Genomic DNA, 27,227 nt, shown 5'->3' on the forward strand with positions numbered 1-27,227 from the left:
TTTTAAAGCAGTTGAGGAAAAACTGTTGGAACATATCCATGAAGAGATTATTTTAATGTGTGATTTCAATGGTGTCACCTCACTGGAATTAGATATAACAGAAAGAGGGGGAAAATCAAACGAAGGGAGATTACCACAAACCTTTTTTCAAATGGTAGAGAACCTAAACCTAAAAGATGCATGGAGACATAAATACCCGAATGAAAAGCAATATACGCATTAAAAAGATAAAGGTAAAGGGACCCCTGACCATTAGGTCCAGTCGCGGATGACTCTGGAGTTGCGTCATTGGCACGGCATCCAATCAGAAGTGAGGGTGGCAGAGGCATCTGGTCTCTCTGCTTCTCTTTGCTCTTAAGAAGCGGCCACGGATAGTGACCATCTCAAGGAGATGAAGGCCATCAACAGCAGCCTCTCTGAGCCAGCTTAGCCCAGCAGTTCCATTGACCAACACATTGCTTGGATCCCCCAATCGCTTCCAGCGAAAATTTAATAAATGGTTATAAAAAGAAAAGAAAGTTGGTGTATGTTTAAAAGTTTTATTGTAAATTTTCCTTGATTTCATTTTTTTAAGTTTTTGTAAACTACTTTCAGGGTTATTTACAATCAAGAAGAAGTGAGGGGCCAGGAAGTTGGAAGAGATGAATTAAAGTATCTGAAACAACTGCAACAAAGTCTTTTTGTATTTTTCTCCCACTCAAAGGAGAGTGGAGCAATCCAGTGACATCAACGTCCTCCTGCATCTCCGTCAGGAGGCTGGTCTGAGGTTCCTGTCTGCTGAGGGTCCTCCAACAGGATTTCCCAGGCATCTTCACCAACCACACGCCTAACTTTCTCCCCCCTAGCTGCGAGGATTTCCTCCACGTTCCTGCATTGCAAAACAAACAAAGGTTTTATTAAAGAAGCAGCAGCCCCACCCATGGCAGAAACTGGCAGTCTGAGTTTGAAGTGGGGCAAAAGTCTGCTGAACTGGGGGTATCACCCTCTCATGCCTCCATTCTCTATATGTAAAATGGAAGCAGCGGCAACTGAAAATGTTACCTGTAACAGACTAACATTTATCACGGCAAAATATGCCTTTTTAGCATAATGGTTGCCAATTTTGAGCCCAGCCCACTTGCATTACATGTGTGCGTGAGGGAGAATCTGTGTTTATACAGTCATAAAGTAAAGGTAAAGGGACCCCTGGCCATTAGGTCCAGTCGTGACCGACTCTGGGGTTGCGGCGCTCATCTCGCTTTATTGGCCGAGGGAGCCGGCGTACAGCTTCTGGGTCATGTGGCCAGCAGGACTAAGCCGCTTCTGGCATACCAGAGCAGCACACGGAAATGCCGTTTACCTTCCCGCCAGATACCTATTTATCTACTTGCACTTTGATGTGCTTTTGAACTGCTAGGTTGACAGGAGCAGGGACCGAGCAACGGGTGCTCACCCCATCGCAGGGATTCGAACCGCCGACCTTCTGATCAGCAAATCCTAGGCTCAGTGGTTTAACCCACAGTGCCACCCACGTTACCTGTAACAGACTAACATTTATCACGGCAAAATATGCCTTTTTAGCATAATGGTTGCCAATTTTGAGCCCAGCCCACTTGCATTACATGTGTGCGTGAGGGAGAATCTGTGTTTATACAGTCATAGAAGCACAGAAAAATAAGACTAGGGCAGATTTTATTTATTTATTTATTTATTTATTTATTTATTTATACCCTGCCCATCTGGCTGGGTTTCCCCAGCCACTCTGAGATAAAACAAAGTTCTTCTTCGGGCATCACATCCACAGTTGTGGAACTCACTCCCACAGGAGGCAAGTGATAGCCAGCAACTTGGGTGGCTTTAAAAGAGGATGAGCCAAATTCATAGGAGGAGAGAGCTATCAGTGGCTAATAGTCATGATGGCTCTGCATGATGGAGGCAGCAGCGCTTTTTGGATACCAGATGCTGGAAGCCACAGTAGCGGGGTGAGTTATTGAGCTCAAATTCTGTGTACAAATTTCCCATTATGGACATCTGGTTGGCCATTGTGAAGACAGGAGGCAGAACTATATGGGTCCCCTTTGACCTGATCCAAAGGCTCTTCTTATGCTCTTGGGGGGGGGGGGCAGTGTGAAGCAACAACCCATCCATATGTATTCAATAATGCTTGGTGGGTTGTTGGATACAACCATGAATGATTCTAAAACTTAGAGAGTAGATCCCTAGCTTAGGTTCATTAATTTCAGTGGGCTTATCCTGAGCACGACTGATGTTAAATACACAACCCTCAATTTTTAAATCATTTCCATCTTGCACACTGAGGATGAGAACTCTTTTCTCAACATATTCCATGAAGGCCAAGGAAGCTATATCTACAAGAATGTAGGGGAAAGCCTGCAGTTGTCCTCACAGTGGCCAGCCAGAAGTCCTAATGGAAAACCCCTCAAAAAGGTTCCCCACTTGTCATTCTTAGGAACTGGCATGCAGAGGCACACCACCTCTGGTAAAACATAGCCATATATAGATATTAGAATTCTGCGGTTAGAAGGGACCCAAAGTGTCATCTACTCTAGCCCCCTGATATACAACCCTCTTCCCGCCCATCTCCTTTTCTGTGCCATGTTCTTTTAGATTGTAAGGCTATGTGGGTTGATTGTAAGCCCTTTTTGGCTGAAACGTGGGGTGCAAATGCTCCAAATAAATAAAATCAATATGCACACTTTGGCATACCTGCCTACTATGGGATTTAGTCCCACCCACCACCAATATACAGACCCTCACCCAGGAAGAAAGAGATCCATTGAAAAGTCATAGAATGGTAGTGTGGGAAGGGACCCCAAGGGTCATCTAGTCCAAACCCCTGCCGTAGTGCTCACTCACCTTTTCCCAGCCAGGTCCGAGAACCAGCCCAGGTTATCTGCAATGATGTGATGGTTTTGGCAGCCAGGACATTTCACAATCACCACACCGTGGTGATATGCTGCCTTGGAAATGGTTTTGGCTGACCGTGTCCCACACACCTGAAAGGGAACCCCCAAAACAACTTGACCATTGTGGGCAGAAAGCATCCCCCTCTCCCCTCTGAATTACTGCTCTGTCAAACTCACAAACTCATGCTGAAAGTCTGAAGCTACAGCTGCCAGCCTGTAGACAACACTGAGCTAGATGAACCCCAATATTCCCTATGGAAGCAGCACACTGCTCCTATTGTCATGAGTTTTAACCTGTAGCTTACTGTTATTTTAACTTTCTCAATGTTTTAAAGTATGGTAATTTAATATTTTATTTTATTGTTTTATCTTTTTCGTAAATCACTTTTATTTTTACAATCAAGCAGTGTGTACATTTTATCAAATAAATAAAATTAACATTCCTGCCTTGTTACCCCAGGCTCTCTCTCTTAACTATATGACCCTCTGGGCAGAGAAATCTTTCCCTGCTTTCCTTTCTACTCTTTCTCCACCAGAGGACGCCCTCCTAAGTGCGACTTGGACTACTACTCCCATCAGCCTCATCACACAGGACTTGCTTGCTGGGACTGATGGACGTTGTAGTCCAAAGCGAATCTAGGCTGCTTCCTTCGTTTTGGGGAAGGGGCTTCTCTTTCGCTCGCTGCTCCAAGAGCCCCTGCGCCCCTCAGCCCTCTTAATCGGGTTTTAATTTAGATTCCCATCACTATGAAGCGCGGTAAAGAAAGGGCCGGGCAATTTTCCAGGAGCAAAGATGGCCGCCACGCCGTCGCTTCCCACACTGCGTTTCCATCCTTCGCAGCAGGTCCCAATCCGGCCTTTTCTCTTGCCTCACCAATCATTTCAAACATATAAGCACACAAACTCACGGACCTTACACGTGTACACGAGCCTGTACCCGGACGCGGCCTTCAAGGCCTGAGTCGCCTCCTCTTCCTGGCGCGCTCCACCGCTCAGGCTGCGCTGCTGGAGAGCCGTGGCGAAAAAAGAGGGCGGCGGTGGAGGGAAAGGGGCCGTTCGCCAAAGACCCCGACCGAGCTCCCGCGTTGTTCCGCGCCTGAGGCGCCCCGTGAGAGCGCCTAGGCGCCGCAAAAGCCCTGAACAAGCCGCCGTGATCGCCATCTAAGCCCCGGGCAGCAAAAAAAAAAAAAAGGGGGGGGGGAGAGAGAGATCAGACAGTCGCGGTCGCCATTTAAACTCCGGGCAGGAAAAGGCGGGAGGGAGTTTCCGGCCTTTTTGCCTCAGAGTCAGACCGTTGATCTACCTAGCTCAGTATTGTCTACTCTGACTGGCAGCATCTCTTCAGGGTTTAAGATAAGGGTATTTCCCAGTTTTACTTGGAGATGCTGCCATACCCTTCCACCCAAAATATAGCAAGAGCCTGCAAAAAAGTAGGTACATAGGGATGGCCTTAGAGTGAGTCATTCCCTTGGCTCAGCATTGCCTGTACTGACTGGCAGGGGCTGAACCTGGGACCTTCACTACTGCTAAGCTGTGGCACTTCATGAAAGAAGAAACCAAGGTTCTCGTCCTCATAGTGAATAAAGGGCTGAATTAAACATCAGCATAAGAAAATGCCTTCTACCTGGTCAGAAACCTGGCCCCTCTAGCTTAATATTGCCCACACTGGTGGTGATGATTTATTAAATGTATTGTTGTTGTTTAGTCGTGACCGACTCTTCGTGACCCCATGGACTAGAGCCCGCCAGGCACTCCTGTCTTCCACTGCCTCCCGCAGTTTGGTCGGACTCAAGTTTGTAGCTTTGAGAACGCTGTCCAACCATCTTGTCCTCTGTTGTCTCCTTCTTCTTGTGCCCTCAATCTTTCCCAACATCAGGGTCTTTTCCAGGGAGTCTTCTCTTCTCATGAGGTGGCCAAAGTATTGGAGCCTCAGCTTCACAATCTGTCCTTCCAGTGAGCATTAAATGTATATACTGCCCTATACCTGCAGGTATAGGCAGGAGCTGTCCAGGGTTTCAGGCAGAGGATTTATTCCCAGATCCACCTGGTGATGCTGCTGGGGATTGAACCTGAGGGCCTACTATGTGCAAAGCAGGTGCTCTCCCACTGAGCTACAACCTCTCTTCCATTTTAAAAAAATGGTGCATTTGATCAGTGTGTGGCAGGGTACCGTCCCCTGCCTTGCTAACAAAGCAGAAAATACAGAGTTGCAGAGTTGGAAGGTACCCCAGAGGTTCATCTACAGTCCAAATCCATGCAACACTCCACTTCAGACTCCTTTGTGTGCAAATCTGCTTTTCTCCATGGTTCCCGCAACAAGAGCTCTCTCCCTCCTCTGAATTGGGGTCTCTTGTAAATCTGGGGCTCATATATATGGGTGCTGGTGAGCAGAGTAATGCCAAATCCTATACTTCTTCGTGGCCAAAGAAGCAAGTTTCTCACCATAGGAGCTAACTCCTAGGGGCTGAGGGGACTGTGGCCTGCCCAATTTTTTTTTGAAGGGGCTACCCCCCCAAGTTGATGGGCATTGCCATTCAAATGGTGTCCATGCAGCACGTCATGTGTGCCCCCCCCAAAAAAAAAATTTATTCAAGTTGCTCACCATGCTGTCTGATTTTGAAATGTGCTTTCTCCTTTGAGCACAGGGATTTCTACCTTTCTTGGTTTTGGCAGAGTTGCCCCATCAATGGGTGTGGTCATGCTCAGAATATAGGATATCTGTGGGCACAAACAAACCCTTGACCTTTCATCCTATGAGGCTGAACCTTGGAAGATTGAGAGCAGATTTTTAAAATGTGGGATAACCAGCCTCATATAACCAAATGCTTAGGTCTACTTTGTGCATGAAGGAATCGTATTTTTCACCCTATAGGACGCACTTTTTCCCCTCCAAAAATGAAGGGGAAATCTGTGTGCATCCTATGGGGCAAATACAGGTTTCGCTGAAGCTTGGAGAGCGAGAGGGGTCGGTGCGCACTGACCCCTCTCGCTCTCCAGGCTTCAGGAAGCTATCAGCAAGCCTGGGGAACCCGTGGGAGTTCCCGCAGGGCTCCCTAGGCTGCGGATAGCAGCCTGTCGCCCAGCGCATGGGGCGCCCTGAAGCCGACCGCCCAGCGCGCCGGGCAGACATCCCCACGCTGCGGATAGCAGCCTGCCACCCGGCGCGTGGGGTGCCCTTAAGCAGAGCGCCCCTCGCGCCAGGCAGACATCCGCAGCGTCGGGAGCCCTCCAGGAGTTCCCAGCAGTGCTCCCCACACTGCGGATAGCAGCCTGCCGCGCGGGGCGCCCTTAAGCAGAGCACCCCTCGCGCCGGGCAGACATCCGCAGCGTCGGGAGCCCTGCGGGAGTTCCTGCAGAGCTCCCCACGCTGCGGATAGCAGCCTGCTGCCCGGCGCGCAGGGCACCCTGAAGCAGAGCGCCCCGCGCACCGGGCAGACATCGGCCAGCCCCACAAGCTCGGGGGGCAGCAGGGAGGCGCAGCACCGCCATACCGCTGTTCCCCGACCTGGTTTTGGGGGGAAAATAAAGGGGAATTTTTTTCCTTTATTTCCCCCCCAAAAAACTAGGTGCGTCCTATGGGACGGAGTGTCCTATGGGACGAAAAATACGGTAATGCCATAGAATAAGCTGTCCTGCCAGGCTTAGCAAGGTCACTAGAGAGCCCTATCACTTGGTTGTAGCTCTGGAAATGGAGTTTATTCATTTGGGATGCTAATGACACTGAAGTGGCCAGCTAAGGTCATTATGTTACAAAGAAATTTATCTGACAGTTCAGCAGTCTCCTGTATTAAATTCCAACTCTCACCATGCACAGAACCCAAAGAATTGGAAGGGGCCTCAGGGCTTCATCTGGACTGCCCCCTCAAACCCACAGTATCATACTCAAAGCCACAATCCATATTTATACAGAAAATTAGAGTTTAACTGACAGTTTCCAAAGTCAAACAGAAAGAAAATGTTAAGTTCATTTTATTGTACTTATTTGACAAGACTGATCTGTATATAAATTAAAAAAACAAATTCTTCTGAAATGGGTTGCCTATAGGGAAGCACCACGTACTATATTGATGTTATTAATTTGAACCTTTTCCAATGTAATCCTTCTGCATTGTCCTTCCCAGGGTGACTTTCAAAGAGTGACAATTATCCAAAACAGTGAACTCAGCCCAATTGAATGGCAGCCATTCAGAACAGCAGGACTAAAGCAGAAGAATGTGGCAAGCTTAGGTAGGGATCAGATTTAACCATATTTTACTATGATTGCTCCTGCCTTGGGCTATCTCTCCTGAAGGTTGTGATGCCTGTGTGAGCCTTCTGGTACACAGTCCCTTTTGTGGTGGTGCTGTCACCAAGTGTAGGCCCAACAATGCTGTCAGGCCATCACCATTTTCAGGTGAGTTTCAGGGTTTTTTGGTTTTTTTACAAACTGTATTGAAAAATGTTAAAGCAATTACCAAGTCTTCCAGGACAAATGCATGTCCAGATGTTTGTTTTTTAAAACAATCATTTCTAAAATTAATCTTTATTAAATTTTAAAGCATTTACAGATGTTGTCTTGAATGCAGTAATTCACATGGCATTCATGCAGACTTGTAAAATCTCTTACATTACGGGTTAAGTTCTCATCTAGAACATTTAGATAATTTTTCCATACTGGCTGCTGTGACTGAAGCAGAAGGGAAATCGCTGTACTGTTGTTAATAAAAGATTTAAATCGAGACCATACAAACCCATCTTCCTCTTTAATTCCTCTTATCACCCTCTGATGGTGAGTTAAGTATTCCATAAGTGCTACATTCCACACATCTTGGGTCCAACTTTCTGTGGTGGGGTTTCAGTTATGTACCAGCAAATTCAGATGGTGCAAATGAAAGCTGATTTGGAGCTCTTGCAGATCACACCCACTTCCCCCAAAAGGCTGGACTTTTTGCTACAAGCAAAATGTAGTGTGTGGAAAGTGTGAGATGATCATTCTTGGCTTTCACACAACATCTAACCTCCCCACAAACAAATCAAAGTGAAAGCTCACTAAAGAGCCTGTGTCTAATCTTCCTACAAGGGAATCAGGTTAACAGCTCATAAAAAGTCACCTATAAATGCCCTGTGTCCCTTGGGAACTAGAAACCTTGTTGTTGATTGGGTTGTGTCCAAGACAGGCCCTCCAGGATCCACAATTTCTTTTTCTGCGGAGCACACACCCTCAGGAGCCTTCAGTGTCTGTGTTGTCACTGCCTGACGTGTTCTCCCAGTCCACGGTGTAGTACTTGCCCTTCTGGGCTCTCCTCAGGGCCCTCTTTCTGCAAAGTTAAGGTCAAAACTTGTTTAAAGTGTGGAGGATGGGGACTTGTTGCACATCAGATGTTGCTGAACTACAGTTCCCATCATCTCTGTGATGGCTGATGGGAGTTGGAACCCAACAAACCCTGAAGGGGGTCTGGTGTCCTAACCCACCTTTGGAGGCAGGAGTGCCCACAGTCCTTGAGTCTAAGGAAGGTGCTGAAGTTTCCTTGGTTGGAGGTTTTAAAGCAGAGGTTGGATAGCCATCTGCCAGGGATGCTTTAGTTGCAATTCTTGCATTGCAGGGGGTTAGATTAAATGGTCCTGGGGTCCCTTCCAGCTCTACAGTTCTATTATTCCAGAACACCAGGGGAGTTGGGCTGAGGCTGGATCAGGTCACTGTCACTTGCCCATCTAGTCCAGCATCCTTTCCTCACAGTGGCCAACTGGTGCTTCAATGAGAAGCCTGAAAATAGGATCTAAGTGCAGCAACGTCTGGGATTCCCATGAATTTGGGGGTATTTAGAAACATTACTGTCTCCAACAGTTGAGGTCAGTAACCGTTGTTAGCCTTATTCTCCATGAATTCATAGAAGCATAGAGTTGGAAGGGACCCCAAGGATCATCTAGCCTAAGCCCCTGCAATTATAAATAGAAGTCCATAATTAATCACAACAGCCTGATTATTACTAACCATTCCCAGAGGTTGATGGTCACCTCATCTCATTTCTCACATGTCTTCCTCTTCCAAATAGATTGAGGAAGACCAAAGAATAAGGCTATCCATGGCTAGGAGCCACAATTACTATGCTTTGCCTCCACAGCTGGAGGCAGCAATGCCTCTGAATCCCAGTTGCTGGAAAACACAGGGCAGGGGGAGAGAATGCTCTTGTGAAGACATCTGAAGGCAGCCCTGTTTAGGGAAGTTTTTAATGTTTGATGTTTTATCGTGTTTTTAATATTCTGTTGGGAGCCACATAGAGTGCCTGGGGCAACCCACTCAGATGGGTAGCATACAAATAAAATTATCATCAACATCATCATCATCACCATCAAATCCTGCTTGCATGTTTCCTGTTGGGGCATCTGGTCAGCCATTGTGAGGACAGGATACTGGATTAAGTAGCCTGATTCAGCAGTCAGCCTCTTCTCCTTTCTGCACTTTGTAGCAGCAACATGGGGATGGGTCTGCATTAGGCAAGCATATGAGGCATGTGTGCTTTACCTCCGGTAATGCTCAAAACTGTCCTTCATTCGCCGGCGCCCCTTCTCTGCCACATCGCCATCGAGTGGACTGCTTTCCTGGAAACGCAAAGCAGAATTGGGGCCTGATTAATTTCAGTCATGCTACTCTGCTAATTTGCATGGAAGGCTCCTCCACTGCTAGAGCTGAACTCAAGGTAGGCTACAGTGAGGAGCATCAGGAAAGGTGATCTGTGTTTGATCCTTGCCCAGAATTTGTCATCTGGCAAGCATCTTGGAATCCCTGATGGGTGTGCAGATGGTAAATGCCTGGACCCCTGGAATTTTATATTGCTGTGGAGACTGGACTGGCGTGTAATAGTGTCACTAAGGAAAATTAACAGCAATAATTTAAGACTTTTGAAAAGCTCAAACAGCAATAGTCTTAAAACAGATTAAAACTCACACAGTATATATTGTATGTGTAATTCTGTAAACAGCCTTATGTGGTATATAAATATATTATATAAATAAAGATATAAAATACCCCTGGGGATGGAAGAAGCTGGATTTTGCTGAATTGCTGCTGGGAGGATTCTGCAAAGAGATAGAGAAGGAGAGAGAAAAGGAAACAGGTTAATTTTATTGACCAACTATTACTTGCTGTTGAGAATTTAAGGCCTAGTATACCAACGTGCAACTAGGGATTTCTGGTGCAAGATAGACATATGTAAAGCCATTGCATTGCCCACTTGTGAATATTAAGATCCTGGCTGCTAAACAGACCAGAGACTCATCCAGCCCAGCCTCTTTTGCCCAGTAAACAACCAGATGCCCACCTCAAGCAAGACAGGAGTGTAGGAACAATGCAGTCATAAGAACAGAAGAAAAGCCTTGCTGAATCAGACCAAAGGGGATTCTTCTAGTCCAGCTTCCTGTTCTCACAGTGGCCAAGCAGATGCCTATTGTGGGAACCCTGCAAGCAGGACCCTAGTGCAAAAGCAATTCTCCCCTCTTGTGGTTTCCAGCACCTGGTACAGTGGTGCCTCGCAAGACGAAATTAATTCGTTCCACAAGTTTTTTCGTCTAGCGAATTTTTCGTCTTGCGAAGCACGGTGTCGGGGAAATTTTGGAAAAGCTTCAAAAATCACCAAAAACCTCAAAAAATACTACCACACCGCGTTCTATGAGCTGCTCCTCGAAGTCAAGTCGCAATTGTATTAACGGTGTTAAGAAAAAGGAAACAAACTTGCAAAAAACCCAAGACGTTTTCGTCTTGCAAAGCAAGCCCATAGGGAAATTCGTCTTGCGAAGCAGCTCAAAAACCGCAAAACCCTTTCGTCTAGCGAGTTTTTCGTCTTGCAAGGCATTCGTCTTGCGGGGCACCACTGTATTTAAAAGCATTGCTATCTGTCTCCAACTGTGGCAGAGATGGCTACAGAAAGAGCTATCCTTGGTTAAAACTGTCTGTTGAGTTGCAAATGCAGGCTGCTGGCACTGTAGGCCCAAATTAGTTTTGCAAGCCCTGGCTGAGAGAAGCATTTCTGAAGTGAGATACCAGAAGCAACCTAAGCAGTAGAGAGCAAGACAAGCAGCCCCTGGAAGAACTTGCCTTTGTTTGCACCTTTCATGTCTTCATCCGGGTTTCCATGGGGAGGAAGCTTCATGCAAGGAAAGGAGAAAGAGAGTTAACATAAGAGTCTGCTGGATCAGGTCATTGGCCCATCTAGCCCAGCATCCTGTTGTCACAGTGGCCAATGAGATGCCAAAAAGAAACCAGCAACTAGGATTTGAGTAGAAGAGCTCTCTCCTCCTGTGGTTTTCAGCCATTGCTATTCAGAAGTATTACTGCCTCCAACCATGAATGGCAAAGCATAGCCATCATGGCTAGTAGCCATCAATAGCCCTCTTCTCCATGAATTTGCGCAATCCTCTTTTAAAGCCGTCCAAATTGGTGGCCATCCCTGCCTCCTGGGGGAGCGAGTTACACAGTTTAACTAAGAAGGACTTTATTTTATCTGTCCTGAATCTTCCAATGTTCAGCTTCTTTGGATGTCCCTGTGTTCTCTAAACTAAAAAGTCCCCAATGCTTCAACCTTTATTGATAGGCAAGTCATTCCATCCCTTGATTATTTTGGTTGTCATTCCGTGAATTGTAGAATTTTCCAATTCTACAAAATCCTTTTCAAGAATCGGAAATAAGAGCCTCTGTTTGCAAATGATCAACACTGATTTATTCTTTACCCATGAAGGAAAACAGAAAACAAAAGCAATCAGAATCAGGCACATTTTCACAGAACTTCCGCACAAGGACCCCCAGCTAATCAGTGACATACATACAAAAAAAAAATCCCTTGAAGAGGTCCTCTCTACTAATAATCCCATTGCAGCTCAGGACAACATTTTTTTTGTTAAAATAGGTTAAAATCAGAAAAAGATGTATTCTTCATTCCCTTCATAAGCCTGATGGAATGCAATAGTTTTCAGCAGGCGTTGGAAAGGCGTTGAAACAGAAGGCATCTGCCCAAACCATTTTGTTGGCCAAATATTTAGGCTTGGTGGGCTGGAGGTTTTCCACCTAAGTCAGTTAAAGGTTATGTGCTAACCGGACCCCTGACCCTGACCCTCAGCCCCAAATGAAGCAGACAAATGACATCAGAACAGCAGAGGCACTGAGCCAAGAACGTTGATCACAACTCACTTCTTGGGAGCTCCTGGAGGATTCTTCGAAATCTGAAGTCTGGAATTGCAAGATCATTGTAAAAGGTTGGGAAGTGGGAAGAATTAAATTACACACATGTGTGCACATTTCCAGAGAAAGTACAGCATGAACAAGTGTGACGCGTCCCATTTGGCTGCCATACCACCAGCACCACTGCCACGCCACTCACTTCTGCCAGCACTGCCACTGCACTACCCACTGCACTGTCTAGTGGCATAGACACTGATTTCTGTCAAATTCTCATGACAATGCTCGCACTCCATGAGATCTCCCTGGAAATTGCCAATGCCAATGCTAGCACTGCTTCTCTTCCAGCGATGAAGGCAGAGGAGGCAGTTGAGCAGGTGGGGTATCTATGGAACACCACCTTGCTGCCTGAGGCACCTGTTTCACCCTGCTTCATGCGTGGGCCAGACCTAAGCATGAGGTTGCAGCCTTGGTGAGGGGTTAGTAGACAAGGAAGGAAGAAAGGGGCACTGAGGCAGAATCTGAGTACCCCTGTATGTCTCTCAATGGTTGCAGGCTGTGCCATTGGAACTCTCTGTGCAGTCCTCAAGGGCCACATAGGGCACACTGGCCTCCACAGTCACTTGCAGACTCACTGCTAAGACCATGTTCATGGAAGACAAGCTTACTCGGCTATGAGTGATCGCCAAGGAAGAAAGAAGATTGCAGCAGTCAATTCCCCAACAATCCAGGTTACTGAGACATGAAGATCAGGAGAGGATGCAGCCAGCGCATCAGAGGAATGTGATAAATTGCACTCCAGGGCCTAATTCAATGAATAGTTACTCTGAAGTATGGTACATTTTCAAGCATTCTTAGGGTTTGGAGTAGTGGTTCACGTGTCAGGCTGGAAGCAGAAAGACATGGGTGCAAGAGCAGCACATCCACTGGCACTTCCAAGCAACTGGCACCTAGAGGCATTCTGCCTCTGACAGTGGAAAAAGAGCACAGCTATCATGGCCAGCAACCATTGTTCTCCATTAATTTGTGTAGATCCCTTTTAATGACATCCACATGAACAGCCTGCTGGATCAGACCAAAGGCTCATGTGGTCCAGCATCTTGTTCTCATAGTAGCCAGCCAGATGCCTATTATGTGAAGCCCACAAGTGGGGTTGAACTAGATAACCCTTGGGGTCCCTTCCAATTCTACAATTCCATTATTCTAGGACCTGAGCACAACAACAACACTCTACCCACTTGAGACACCCAACAGTTGGAGGAAGAACATAATAAACGCCTGGGTGCTGAATCAGATGAAAGGGGCCCCATCTAGTCCAGCATATTGTTCAAACAGCGGCCAACCAGGTACCTATTGTGGCAAAGCCGCAAGAAGGACCCAAGTGTTACAGTAACTCTTCTTGCCTGCAATTCCCAGCAACTGGTACTCGGAGGCAGACTGCCCATGGGCAAGGAAGTTCTGCTCTCTCGAGATACAGTACCTCCTTAAGAAAAGCCTGTTGGATCAGGCCAGTGGGAGTACCTATTCCAGCATCCTGTCTTCACAGTAGCCAACCAGATGCCTGTTATGGGAAAACTTCAAGCAGGATTTGAGCACAAGAACACTTTCTCCTCCACCTGCGGTTTCTAGCAACTGGTATATTCAGAAGCATTTCTGCCTCCTCTTAACATGGTGGAAGGGAACAGGCCAACCAGAGGCAGCACCTGGAAGAGTTAGCCTACCAGTGCCGAAGGGTCGAGGTGCAACCTCTTCAACTTGGCTTCAGTGCTGAGCAGCTGCCCCTCTTTCTGGAAGAGCTGCAGCTGCAGCTCATCGCATCTCTCGCCCAGCTCCCGAATCTGCTTCCGGTAGAGATCCTTGTCCATCAGGCTCTTGGAGAACTGCTTGTGGAATCCCTCTTGGTTCAGGAGGGCCTAGCAAGGTGTGGGTGGGTGGGGAGAAGATTATGATTATAATTTTTTTATTATTGTTATGAGTTAGGGATGTGACTGCTCTGAACTCTCTCCATCTAAACCCAGGTTGTGTGTGTGTGTGTGTGTGTGTGTGTGTGTATACACACACACACACACACACACACACACACACACACACACACAATATATCATAAAAACACCACAGTCTCCACTGTGCCTCACTGGCCAAAAGGAAAAACAGACCCTGGTAAATGCACCTGGAACCCCTGGAATCTCATACCACTCAGAGATTGGGGTGGCATGAAACATTATTATTACGCCCTTCCTCAAAAAGTAGACCAGTTGAGTGAAAAACACAGTAAAATATTCTTTCATCAATTTTTATTAACATTATTTTAATTGATTACCTGTCCTTACGCCTAAGGTCCCAAGGTGGGTTACAACAATCCAAAATACATCAAAAACGATGTTAAAAGACTTACAATTACTATTGTTCATTTACTATTGTTCATTTGGGGGCAGAATACCAGTTGCTGGAAGCCACAGGAGGGGAGAAGGCTTTGTGTTCAGGTCCTACTTCTACGGTTCCCTTTGGGGCATCTGGCTGGCACTGTGAGGACAGGAGGGTGAGATAGGTGGGCCCCTTTGGCCTGATCTAGCAGGCTCAGCTTACGTTCTTATGGAACCTCCAGGCCCAGAGGCAGTGTATATTGATTCCTAGCTCCTTACAGGTATTTGGCCATTTTTTGAGTGGGGAGATGCAAGGGGACATTGCCCTGGCAGCCCCTACCTGATCTCTTTCAGAAGCCACCTCCTCCATCTGCTTCAGGATGACCTCAATGCGGTCCTGGTATATCTGGGCATCGTTTTGCAGGGATGCACATTTCAGCTCCAGCATCTCCTTCTCTCCCACAAGCTGCCAACACAAGCACAGAAGGCATTGGAAGGCCAGCAATAGAGAGGCCACAGAGGTTGGATGGCAACCTGTCTTGGAGTCTTCTGTTGGAATCCCTGCATTGCAAAGGGTAGGACTAGATGACCCTTTGAAGTCCCTCTCAACTCTACAACTCTATGAATTTGCACACACCAGAATAATATGTGGATTGCAACATTAAATATCATTTGCCATTTGCACTTCCCCATATTCTGGAGCATTATTGGGGGGGGGAATGTACCAGAATGTGTTTTGAAATGCATGTTTCAGGATAAAATCTGTCCATATATGTATTTAAATGCTGTTATTTATATGATGGAAATTGGTAATAAAATATATTAATTATATTTAATCCTCTTTCACCCCACATGTGTGGGTTAACATCAAAGGAAAATGGATGCAAGCCCATATTCCAAAGCATGGGGCAAGCATAGACTTTCTGACAGGAGAAAGCCCCCTATCAGAATTTAATTCTCAGGCAGATTAGCGAAGCATAGGAATGGGCTATTAAACCTCATTTATTCAGTTCAGCTGCATGAAGCAGCTGACCCCCTTTTATCCCTCCTGTAATGAAATAAATGCTTTACTTACTTATCTGAGGACACAGCCATGCATTATCCTTTGCAACAACAATAAGAAATGCATGTAAAAATATTTTTGGGTAGAAATGCAGCAAGATAGCTTCTGACACATGTCTGAAGATGCTACATTAAAGATTGAGTTCATGCTGATAACAGATTTGGTTGGCATGCTTATCTATGGTATGAGGAGAAAAAAATTCACAAAGGTTTCGAAAACCACATCTTTCGAAGATCACTGATAGAGGTGTGGGAGAGGTATACAAATTTGTTGGAACCTAGACTCCCCCATTGGATTTCACCATTAGAAGTGATGAGTGTGAAAAAAAATCAATACGAGGGGGAGGTGGACAACATATGGAGAATTGGTAATAAGAGAGGGGGGGAAATGGAAAATGAAAACTTATTAAGAGGTGAAAGAATCTGTTTATGATTGGTTACATTACTATCAGATCAACGAAATGTTTAAAAAAGATTGCAAAATATGTGGCTATGAAGGAAAAGAATCAAAATTTCAAGTGGAGGTATTGAATAATGAGTATAAAAATCTGTCTAAAATGTATAAAATGTTGCTGGAGTGGCATAGAAAAGATGAAGAGGTAAAAGCAGTAATGATACATTGGGCAAGAGATTTTGGTTATAATATACAGTATGATGACTGGATGAAATTATGGAATGAAAGGTTAAAATTTACGGCATGTACTGCATTGAAAGAAAATGTAATGAAAATGGTTTACAGATGGTATATAACGCCAGTTAAACTGGCTAAAATGTACAAAACATGCAACAAGTGTTGGAAATGTAAAGAAAAAGAAGGTACTTTCTATCATATGTGGTGGGAGTGTAAAAGGGTGAAAGGCTTATGGGAAATGATATACAATGAATTGAAAAAGATGTTGAAATATAGGTTTGTTAAAAAACCAGAGGCCTTCCTATTAGGAATGGTAGGAAATGAAATTAATAAGAGAGACTGTAAACTGTTTCAATACGCAGTGACTACCGCAAGGATACTTCTGGCCCAAAGATGGAAGCAGGAAGAAATTCCAACAGTGGAAGAATGGAGAAGGAAATTGACTGAATATGCAGAATTGGATAAATTGACTGGGAAAATTCGATATCAGAAAGACCAAAAGTTTATCGAGGACTGGGGGAGATTTACAGAATATCTGAAAAACATATGTGATGTACAGACAACGCTTGTTGGTTTTGAAGAGACTCTGTGAGATAGCAAGAAATAGTGCAAAAAAGGGAGTAAGAGGAAAAGGAGTTCTAAAAGGCAATATTATGTTTTGAAATGCGTTAACAAAATAGAAATTTTACGAAAGATTGACAGAGAAACTGAGGGAAGTCAAAAATTGAAGAATGAGTGTGAAAATATTTGTTGACTCTATAAAATTGTTTGGAAAATGAATAAAAATTATTTTTTTAAAAAAATATAAAGATGGAGTTCATGCAAATGTGGAATAGGTATTATGTGGCACCTGTAGTATCAAATCATGTGCTTCCTCATTCCTTTCCCCACACCCCCAGAAAGGGGCCCCCAGCCAGCCACCTACTTTATCCCACTTGTCCTCTGTCCGCCGCAGCATCTGGCGCAGGTCATAGATGGTGTTGACCAGCTTCTGGTGCTCCCCCAGCATCTGTGTCCGCTCTGCCTGCAGGGCCTGAATGGAGATGCCCTCCTCCTCAGAACCACCTGTCTTGGTGACCTTGGAGCAGAAAGAGAAAAATACGTGTGAGGCCCATCTTTCTCAATAACAGAGTATTTGCCTGGCATGTAGAAGATGTAGAAGATGTGTGTGGCAGCTTTCTATAGTTCTAATTCAGCCCTTTATTCTGATCTGTGAGGCCTAGAATCTTATTCTTTTAAGGCACGGGTGTCAAACACAAGGCCCGCGGGCCGAATCCGGCCCGCCAGACCTCATCATGTGGCCCGTGTAGCCGCCGGCTGCCAGCCTTCACCTTTTATTCTCACTTTTTTTTTTGACACAAGAAAGCCACCTCTTCAGCGCATGCGCGGCAGCCTACAAGCCAGAGAACGTCGGCCCTCTAGCGGCGCCGGCCGTTCTACACAGGAAACCTCCACTTTACATGTCCTTTACATAGTCCTACAGATACAACCGGCCCTTTGAGGGTGACCAAACTGCTGATGCGGCCCCCGATGAATTTGAGTTTGACACCCCTGTTTTAAGGGAAGGGACTGTAGCTCAGTGGAAGAGCATCTGCCTTGCATGCCAAATGTCGCAGGCTCAATACCCAGTGACATCCCTAAGCAGAGCTTGGAATATTCCTTACCTGAAACCCTGAAAAACTGCTGCCAGTCAATTTCCACAAATGTTCTGATGTAATGTAAGGCAGCACCCCATATTCCTGTTCTAGTCACCCCTTTATGATGAACCATGAGGACTGGAATCGTATCTCCCTGGCTGTAACCCTGGGGAACCCCTGCTGCCAGTCAGTGTCAACAATACTGAGCTAGATGGTCCAAAGGCACCATCAGAATAAGGCAGTTTCCTCCCAGTTGACTGCACCCTTTCCTGACCCTGTCTTGGTAACCTAGGGGTGTGGGAAAACTGACTGCTGCAACTAGTTCTAGGTGGGGCTGCCCTTGAAGACTAGAGAAAGTTTTACCTCCCTTGTTAGAGGAGTAAATGCCTCTGAATAACAGTTCCTGGGGATCCCATGTGGGGAGAGCAGTGCTGCTGTGCTCAGGTCCTGCTTGTAGGCTTCCATTGAGGTATTTTGGTGGCCACCTTCAAGACAGGATGCTGGGCTATGATGGCCTGGTCCAGCTGCTAGGTTCTTCTTAAGGTGGCCTGTTTTGATAGCTGACCCTTCATGCTCAGGGACACTCTACCTCTGAATACTGGATGATGGGGAACAACAGCCAGAAAGTTGTCTTTTCACTCAGGTCCTTCTTAGGGGCTTCCCATTGGGGCATCTGGATGGCCCCTGTGAGGACTGGGCGTCATTGGCCTGATCTGGCAAGGCTCTGCTTATGTTATTATAGAACCTCCAGATTCCCAGGTTCTCAGGGACATTTGGCTACTGTGAGAGCAAGACGATGGGCTATGATGAGCCCTCTTTGGTCTGATCTAGCTGCCGCTGGGCTCTCCCTCCCTTTTCAAATGTCATTTTCATTCATTCATTCATTCATTCATTCATTTACCTACCTACCTGGCACTGTGCCTACCTGCAGGGTGCTCTCCAGCTCCTTGTTCTTAGCCAGGAGCAGTTCCTTCTCCCGCTGTATCTCCCACACCACCTCGTGGCTGGGACGCTGTTCAATGGCGTGCTTGAGCTTGAGGGTGTGCTTCCTCTCCAGGCGGCAGTCATCCTCTGCCTTCATCAGGCTGTGCCTCAGACAGTCAATCTTAGCAGAGGGAAGCAAAGCCCATGGAAGCAAAGACGAAAAGGAATAATAGAATTGTGGGGCTGGAATGGACCACCAAGAGTCATCTAGTCCAGCCTCCTGCCATACAGAAATCCTGGCTAAAGAATCCCAGACAGATGGTGGAATTGAGATGTTTTGGGAGTGGAATGAAACCTTGGATACAGAGATGTAAAGACATCCTTAGCTGGCAGTGATAGAGCTGAGAGAGAAAGGACACTTGTGTACAACTTGGAGTAAATTCTGAGGGAAAAGCTATCAAACCTCTGTTTTTTTAATTGGGAAAAGAATGGAAGGGTCGTTTTAAAATCATTATGGAAAACCCCAGCAAATATAACAGGAAATGAGAACGGAAGGTACGGTACTGGGTACGAATTAATGAATACATAGCAAGGGAAGAACTACAAAATGCTATTTTAATACATGAACACAGCAGAGAGACTCTTGTGTGAACAAAGATGGAAAGACTTATTGCTTAATATGGAGGAATTGTTATTGAGGTTATTGGAGACAAAATTGATATGTTTGAGTAGAGAAAAACCATTGACACATATTAACAACAAAAATTAGAGAGCATCTTTTGGACTTTTTGTGTAAAAAGGAAAATGAATTAATTTGAGACATTTCAGTCAGAAGATTGGGAAAATATTGCCCAACAGAAAGTAGATCAGTTGGATGTCATTCTAGAGTGAATTTTTGAATAAATTCTTTTATATAACTGACAGAAAATTGGAAGTCCTTTTTAGTTTTCTTCTTCTTTTCTTTTCTTTTCTTTCTTTCTTTCTTTCTTTCTTTCTTTCTTGTTTCTATTTTTTTGTTTTCCTTTGGTATCCTCTGCTTTGAGCCATTTTGGGGGTCCAAAGAGTGCACACACATGTAGGTAATGGATGGTGAGAGGTAGGGAAGGGAAGACCTCCCAGAATAAGAGACTGGGAGCAGAGAGGAAAGCTCCCAGGTGAGTGCTGGGAGGTTTAGCCACTTTCTGTGTGAGGCAAGGGTTAAGAACTACTTTTGAAAGAGGACCCTGTGCTTCATTTTCTCTTTCTCCTTTTCTGTTTTTATTTCATTTATTTTATCTTTTTTATTATGAAAAATCTTTAATAAAATCTTATTTTGGAAAAAGCATGAATCCTGAACAGATGGCCATCCGATCTCTGTTTTAAAACTTCCCATCAAAGGAGAGTCGGCCACCTTTTGAGGTCACAGAATCATAGAACTGTCGAATTAGGAGGGACTCCTAAGGGTCACGTAGCCTGGAAGAATTCCTGCAGATGCCCATTGATGCATTTCTTTTCTAGCCCCCCGAGCCACGTTTCAAGAACCAATCCTTTTCTCCCTGCTCTGCTTTAACTACTCCACCCTACTCCCACTCCTCAGCTGCCACAGATTGTAAGATGGTTACCAACCTCCAGTTGCAGGTCCCGGTTCTTCATGAGTGCCACATTCTTCTCCTCACTCTGCCGAGCATAGCGCATGGCCAGCTCGTAGTTCTCATCCTTGCAGCCCTTGAGCTCCCGGCTCAGGCTGTCACGCTCCTCCTTCATCTTGTGGGCCCGCTCCTGGTGCTTGCGCAGGACGCTGTCCCGCACCCTCATCTCCCTGATGACATCCTCCTTGGCCCGGAGCAGGACACCCGTCTCCTGGAGCTTCCGCCGCTCCTCGCGCACAACGTTCTGGAGCTTGGAGATCTCGCTCATCAGCAGCTCTGTCAGGCTGGACTCCCCAGCCGTGTCTGTGGGGAGGAAACAGAGTTGTAGAGTTGGAAAAGGCAGTCAAGGGTCATCTAGCCCAATCCTCTGCAAATCATGAATAGCATTCAATCAACCCCATACTCTCAGCATGTCATTTTGGAGTTGCCAGGATCAGCATCTCTCACCTATTAGGGGTCATAGAGAGGCGAGGGAAGGGTGTTTAAACCCACCAGCAAAATTTACTATACTCACCTATAATCATTGAGAAAACCCGGGTGGGCTCGTTGCCTGTGATTTTCTTGTAGAGCTGAGGATAGTAGAGCTCCAGGCTTTCAAGAAAGGCCACAAAGCCCTTCTGACCTGTCCGCTGAAGAATGTCAAGGAGTACCCCTGAAAAAAACACGGAAGAAAAGGGTATTTAGCCTAAGGTATCAGAAACTAGGTTGGAGGATGTGTGGGAGATACACAGTCAAATCTAACAATGCCTATTCTAGCTAGTTCACATGTGAATGAGTTAAGACCATGGGGCTATATTGGTGATAGGCAGACTCAGACCATAGAATGTAATTGGTATATTTTCCCTCCTCTCCTGGGAGAGAAGAAGCAAAAAGTATTTGCTGCTCCTTCTCCCCCCGCCCCTTCAACCAGCCATAAAGGGGGATGTACATGCGCTTGCTCCAGCATCTGGCACATGCCTGATGCTGTTTCTGCTGTAAACACAAGTATTTTACCTGCATGTACTTTTAATGCTGTTGTTACTAACAGCAAATGCTTAACTGCGAGTAAACTTAACTGCGAGTAAGCTTACTTTTCAGTCTGTAACCTGTTTCTTTGATAAACGAGGTAACAAAGGGGGAGATCAGCCTAATGACTAATTCCTATGCTTTCAATTGAACTGCCTAAAATGAGATTTAAATTCAGCTCTGCCCTGCACTTTTAAACGTAAGCGGTAAACTAATCCCTTTGTCTGTTAATCCACAGGGGATAGAATATAGTTAAGTACCGGTATATTCCCTCACCTACCTAATAAAATAAATCAGGATTGCTGTATATCAGAACCCTTTTTCCCCCCTGACACTGGCCTGGTTTACTCATTTATTTAATTCATAAAATTTATACAGCACTTGATTGTAAAAAAAATCAGACCTCAAAACAGTTTTCAAAAAGAGAAAACAAGAAAATCAATGAAAATGTAAAACACACAAAAATATACTAAAATGGATTAAAAATTACACCCACTATCTAAACATCTAGACCAATATGTCTAAAAAACGTTTTTAGCAAAAACTGAAATGCATACAAAAAAAGGTGCCTGCCTGGTATCAATAAGCAGGGAGTTCCAAAGTGCAGATGCTGCCACAGTAAATGACTGAGTTCTTACAAATGTGGAACAGGTATTTTGTGGTGCCTGTGGCAGTGCCAATTCTGCTGATCTGAGTGATCACGTGGGCACGTGTGGGGCACGGTGATATTGAAGGTAAACTAGTCCCAAGTGGAATAAGCCTGGTCAGATCATGGGACGAGGGGCAGATCTGCACCATACCATTAAAGCACATGGCTTTCCCCAAAGAATCCAGGAAACAGTAGTTAAATGGTACTGAAGATAGTAGCTCTGTTTAAGGAGAAAACTACTGTGATTTTTTTTGTGGGAAGCTATGTGCAAGGCTAGTGGTGAGTGAGCTATTGAAAATTTACCTGCTTTCCTTTTCCTGATCACAAGGCTGGGGTCGTTAAGGATCTGTTCCTCATCATCGTGGTTGATGACTTTGCACTGGCGGAGGTAAGGGGTTATCCTGGACGGGTCAACCACTGAAATCAGCTTTACACGGTAGTTCTCCAGGTTATTCCAGCAGCTTTCATTGTCATCATCTGGCTCAGACATGGCAGAGGGTAAAATAAGGAGTGCCTTCCGCTCTTCAAAAAGTGCTGGAGATGTGCTCTGGAAGGTCAGCGAAATAAGGTTTCCATCCTGTACTTGTCACAAACGGTGCCATTTCTGTTCTGCTGCAATTCAGCTTCTGCTAAATCTACATGTAGTTTTTCACTATCTATTATGGCCAAAACTAACATATTGTTATACGCCACCCCAATTTCTGAGCAGTGTTGAGACTCCAGGGGTTCCAGGCACTCACCTAGGGTTCTGTTTCGTTGGAATGAAGGTCAGCAGAGACCAGAGATGCCAAGTTCCATTTGGGGGTCCGCTAGTCACAGTTTTGGATCAAGCACGGAGCAAGCAGTGTCTCCAGCTTCCAATCTGCTTCCAGCTCAGTTCATACACACCTCTCTGGCTCTTGTTCTCCTGACTAGCAGCTATAGTAATATTTAGTATGTTTGTGGGTTTTATGCCAGTGTCACTTGAGTAGGTTCTCTATTCATTTATTTTATATGTATAATGTCTCACATCAAATATAAAAAAGGACTATGCGACTTGAAAAAAGACAATGCACATTTTTTGTGAACCATGAAAATATTTAATCAAAATTATTATTATTATTTTAAAAAAGCAAAACACACACAGAAGTCCTAAAACAGAGAGAGGGCTTCCTTCTGCAGAATGGGACACCATCAGCCTGGCCCCTTTCTGCTTCGGCTTCCTTACCTACAGATCAGGAACAACCACAAGATGCGTCACCCACACCCTGGTTTAGATTTGCGTGTTTGGAGAAAACAGCAGACAGAGAAAGAGCAAGCAGGAAACTTCCCCGAATTGCTTCTGACCTCAAAGGTGGCCTTATGACACAAAGGACATTCTTCTCCCTCCCCTGACTCAGTATTTCTAAATCTGGCAATTTTAGCTTTTTCCACTTTCAGGTGTTTTCCTGACTTCCATTCTTCACATTTCCAGTTTGTTATATTTTAAGTTTCTGTGAGAATTCACCAGCATTTTACTGCTGGAAGATTCAGGGGAGAAGAAAGGAAGGACTTCTTCACCCAGAGCATAAACTCTGGAACTCACTTGAAGGGCTTTATAATAGAATTGAACAAATTCATGGAGGATGAGAAGGCTATCAAAGAACTACAAAATTGTAGAGTTGGAAGGACCTGAGGGTCATCCAAACCCTTGCTGATGGCTACTAGCCAAAATGACTAAGCTCTGCCTCTGAATACCAGTTGCTGGAAGCTACAGGAGGGGAGAGTTGCTCTTGTGCCTAGGTCCTGCTTGCCGGTTTCATTTTGGAGCATCTGGTTGGCCACTGTAAAGGCAGGATGTTAGGCTACATAGGCCATTGGCCTGATCCAGCAGGCTCTTCCTATGTTCTTAGTTCAACTTTCTCTTAATATGCACATGCTTTGCAGGCAATTTGGCCTACCACACAAACATATTTGCAAAGCAATTTCCCCAAATATGACACATTTCTGTGTATCATTCCGTTTTCATGCACGCTTATATGCATTTTTATGCACACTTTATCTTGAGCTCTACCTTTTTGTATCTATTACTTGTCTGGTGAACTGCATTTCACACTTCAGAGAAGTGCTCTTTTTTAGTATTGTTTCGGAATCAAATCCCCCATCCTCAAACCGCTACTCAGAATTCCCCACTACCCACCCGTTCCCATTATTAACTGAGCATTTCTAGGGTGAAATCTATTAAACTGTTCCATAAGAGAAAAAGCAAACAGAGATCACTTTTAGAGTTTGGTATCCCTGCTATGGTGATGAATGTAGAGGAGGATTCTTCTATTTTTAATTGTCATATTTAATGCCTATTGATGCAACATAAGAAGCTGCCTTATACTGAATCATACTCTCTGGGTTTCTCAGGCAGAGGAGTCTTTCTCAGCCTGACCTGGATTGAGCCTAGGACTTTCTGCATGCAAAGCAGGTGTTCTGCCAGTGAGCTGTGGCTGCTTCTTTTAACACACAGTAAAGTATTAGTCCTCATGGTTCTGAACAAAAGGCTAAATTAAATAGGAAGCTGCCTTATACAGACTGAATTGGTTCATCTATTTTAGTCCATCTGCACTGATTGGCATGAGTCTCTTGTTCTACATGCAAAGCAGGTGCTTTCTCACCTGAGCTGCAGTCTTTCCCCTAAAACCAACTTAAGATTCTAGTCCTCAGTTTTGAATAAAACAGGAATATAGGAAGCTACCACATTCAGAATTAGGCTCAGCCAGCTCTGTGCTTTCGACACTGGCTGGCAGCAGCTCTCCATGGTTTCAATTAAGGAGTGTTTCCCAGCCCTACATTAAGATCCCATTGGAACTTTCTGCATGCAAAACCAGTGCTTCACCACCAAGCTACAGCCTCCCTCCCTTTCAAATGTAATAAACAAGCCCTGCCAGCAACCCGAAGCCAAATTCAAAATACTACTAAAAAAAACCACAGTGCATACCCTCCAACATTTTTCTGGTGAAAATAGGCACGTATTATTATTATTATTATTATTATTATTATTATTATTATTCATACCCCACCCATCTGACTGGATTGCCCCAGCCACTCTGGGTGGCTTCCAACATATATAAAAACATAATGAAACATTAAACATTTAAAAACTTCCCAATACAGGGTTGCCTTCAGATGCAGAAGGCTCCAAGTTCAATCCCCAACAGCATCTCCAAGTAGGGCTGGGAATGTGTCCTTCCTGAAACCCTGGAAAGCCACTGCCAATCAGTGTAGACAACAAAGGTCTGACTCAGAACAAGGCAGCTTCCTATGTTCCTATATTCCCACACACCTGTCCTAAAAGAAATCTCAGGAAGCCTTTGGCTACTAGCCATGTCCTCTCCTTTCCCCAAGCCACCTCCACTCCAAAAAGATGTGTGAGAGAGGTTGTGGTTCCCCTCTTCCCTTTTCTCATGCTCAAAGCAATGGACTTCCACTCACCTCCTGAACTGAGGCTCCCCGAAGACCCCCCCTGGGAGTGGCCCAGCAGCCCCTCTGCCACGCTGAGTCTCTGTCTTGGGTAAAGGAAGGAAGGCCAGCTGGCAAGCAAGGCAGGGCACAAAAGGGGAACTGGCCAAGGCAGCGAGAAACAGAACACCCACCCCCTGGAGAAGAGGAAGTTGCAGGCCAGGACAGTGTGGGAATCAGAATTGCATTTCCGTGCTATCTGGAGACAAACCCGTGGCCTGGTGAGTTTCCAGTGTTTGTCTTGCATGTCTGTCAAAAGCTGTTGCAATGCAGGGGTTGGACTAGATGTCCCTCTGTACAATTCAAAGTGTCCAGATTTGAGTGCAAACCATCTCAGCACACACATCATACATTTAACACACATGGCTAACCCCCCCCTCAAGGATCCCCGGGATGAATAGTTGAAGGATGCTGGGAACTGTAGCTCTGGGGCAGGGGGTAAAGTATAGTTCCCAAGATTCTTGGATGAAGCTGCAAGATTTCTATATAGTGCTACACGCCACCCCAATCTTTAAGTGGTGTGAGATTTCAGGAGTTCCAGGAGCTTTCCCAGGTTCCTACAGAAATCAGGAACAGCCTTCCCCCGCGCGCACGCACTAATAGTAATATGTTGTGGATAGGATCTATGTTATCTTATGGTTGCTTTAAATATGCACACCATTTTTTTCAGGGCAGAAGTAATTATAACATAACTATATAATAATTTCTTGTGTTGTATTATACATTAATATTATATATTTTAATATATAATTATAATGGTATATACGGTAATATCATGAAATTGTAGGGTTGGAAGGCTCATCTAGACCAAATTCCTGCAATGCAGGAATCCCTGACAGGTGGCCATCCAAACTCAGTTTAAAAACCTCTTAGGAAGGAGAGTTCACCACCTTCCGAGGGAGTCAATTCCACTGTCAAATAGCTCTTACTGACAAAATGTTTTTCCTGATAGTCAGAATCTCTTTTTGCTACTTGAAGCCCTTGGTTCAGGTCCTATCCTCCAGAGCAAGAGAAAACAAGCGTGCTTCATCTTCCATGGGACAGCCCTTGAGATATTTGAAAATGGTTATCGTATCTCCTCTCAGTCTCTCTTATCCAGACTAAACATACCAAACTCCCTCAACCATTCTTCATAAGGCTTTGTTTCCAGATCCTTTATCATCTTGGTCACCCTGCTCTGCACGTTTCAGCTTGCAATAACCCTCTTAAAATGGGGTGCCCAGAACTAGATAAATACCATATACAGTGGTACCTCAGGTTACATACGCTTCAGGTTACAAACTCCGCTAACCCAGAAATAGTGCTTCAGGTTAAGAACTTTGCTTCAGGATGAGAACAGAAATCGGGCTCTGGCGGTACGGCAGCAGCAGGAGGCCCCATTAGCTAAAGTGGTGCTTCAGGTTAAGAACAGTTTCAGGTTAAGTACGGACCTCCAGAACGAATTAAGTACTTAACCTGAGGTACCACTGTATTATAATATGTAAACTTTTACATTATTAAAGTTTGTATTATATGATGTTCAGGCCCAGGAGTAGAGCTCTTGACTGGGCTTCCTCCTCTACTTCCCTCTGCACATGTTCTCAGTTCAGTCTCATTGGCTTCTTGCCAGCCAGTGGAATTTGGATCATAAATCATTTTCAGATTTGGGGCCTGGCCAACAAGATGAGCTTGCGGTAGGTTTCAGAAACAACTAGTGGGCAGAGCAGCTGCTTTGCATGCCTAAGGTCCCAGGCTCAACCATCAACGGGATCTAGGTAGGATTAGTGAAGACTACTTCTCTGAAACTGCCAGTCATTGCAAAAAAAA

The 27,227-nt window shown here is 45.2% G+C and overlaps 2 protein-coding genes across 4 annotated transcripts; both read right to left on the minus strand.

Annotated features, from left to right (window-relative positions):
- Window positions 1-525: 525 nt before the first annotated feature.
- On the minus strand, window positions 526-4,485 carry DNLZ (DNL-type zinc finger). Its single transcript, XM_082208161.1, has 3 exons — window positions 3,819-4,485; window positions 2,857-2,996; window positions 526-868 (listed from the first exon to the last, which is right to left on the minus strand). The coding sequence occupies exons 1-3, from the start codon at window positions 4,065-4,067 to the stop codon at window positions 727-729; spliced, it is 531 nt and encodes a 176-aa protein (XP_082064287.1). The 5' UTR covers window positions 4,068-4,485; the 3' UTR covers window positions 526-726.
- Window positions 4,486-6,860: 2,375 nt separating this feature from the next.
- Window positions 6,861-25,532, minus strand: CARD9 (caspase recruitment domain family member 9). Of its 3 annotated transcripts, XM_082208159.1 has the most exons (11): window positions 22,257-22,988; window positions 20,814-20,951; window positions 20,277-20,602; window positions 18,673-18,852; window positions 17,036-17,188; window positions 14,758-14,883; window positions 13,776-13,967; window positions 12,067-12,105; window positions 10,974-11,026; window positions 9,409-9,480; window positions 6,861-8,203 (listed from the first exon to the last, which is right to left on the minus strand). In XM_082208159.1, exons 1-11 carry the CDS (start codon window positions 22,441-22,443, stop codon window positions 8,107-8,109), a joined length of 1,563 nt encoding a protein of 520 aa, XP_082064285.1. In that variant the 5' UTR covers window positions 22,444-22,988; the 3' UTR covers window positions 6,861-8,106. The 3 variants fall into 3 exon arrangements, with proteins under 3 accessions (XP_082064285.1, XP_082064283.1, XP_082064284.1); XM_082208158.1 differs by lacking the exons at window positions 6,861-8,203; window positions 9,409-9,480 and adding an exon at window positions 25,395-25,532 and having other exon boundaries at window positions 10,783-11,026; window positions 22,257-22,500; XM_082208157.1 differs by lacking the exons at window positions 6,861-8,203; window positions 9,409-9,480; window positions 14,758-14,883 and adding an exon at window positions 25,395-25,507 and having other exon boundaries at window positions 10,780-11,026; window positions 22,257-22,500.
- Window positions 25,533-27,227: the final 1,695 nt, after the last annotated feature.

This window comes from Podarcis vaucheri, assembly GCF_965113315.1.
Source record: "Podarcis vaucheri genome assembly, chromosome: Z".
NCBI lineage: Eukaryota > Metazoa > Chordata > Lepidosauria > Squamata > Lacertidae > Podarcis > Podarcis vaucheri.

Bases quoted from the DNA above. Each gene is read 5' to 3' on its own strand.
- DNLZ (XM_082208161.1), bottom strand. From the start codon at position 4,067: ATGGCGATCACGGCGGCTTGTTCAGGGCTTTTGCGGCGCCTAGGCGCT. The intron at 2,997-3,818 runs GTCCGTGAGTTT...GTTCCCTTTCAG, and splicing joins GGCTCGTGTACACGTGTAAG to GTGTGTGGGACACGGTCAGC. The intron at 869-2,856 runs GTGAGTGAGCAC...TTTGCAATGCAG, and splicing joins TCGGACCTGGCTGGGAAAAG to GAACGTGGAGGAAATCCTCG.
- CARD9 (XM_082208159.1), bottom strand. From the start codon at position 22,443: ATGTCTGAGCCAGATGATGACAATGAAAGCTGCTGGAATAACCTGGAG. The intron at 20,603-20,813 runs GTGAGTATAGTA...TCCTCCCCACAG, and splicing joins GGTTTTCTCAATGATTATAG to ACACGGCTGGGGAGTCCAGC. The intron at 14,884-17,035 runs GTAGGTGGCTGG...TTGTGTTGGCAG, and splicing joins CAGAGGACAAGTGGGATAAA to CTTGTGGGAGAGAAGGAGAT.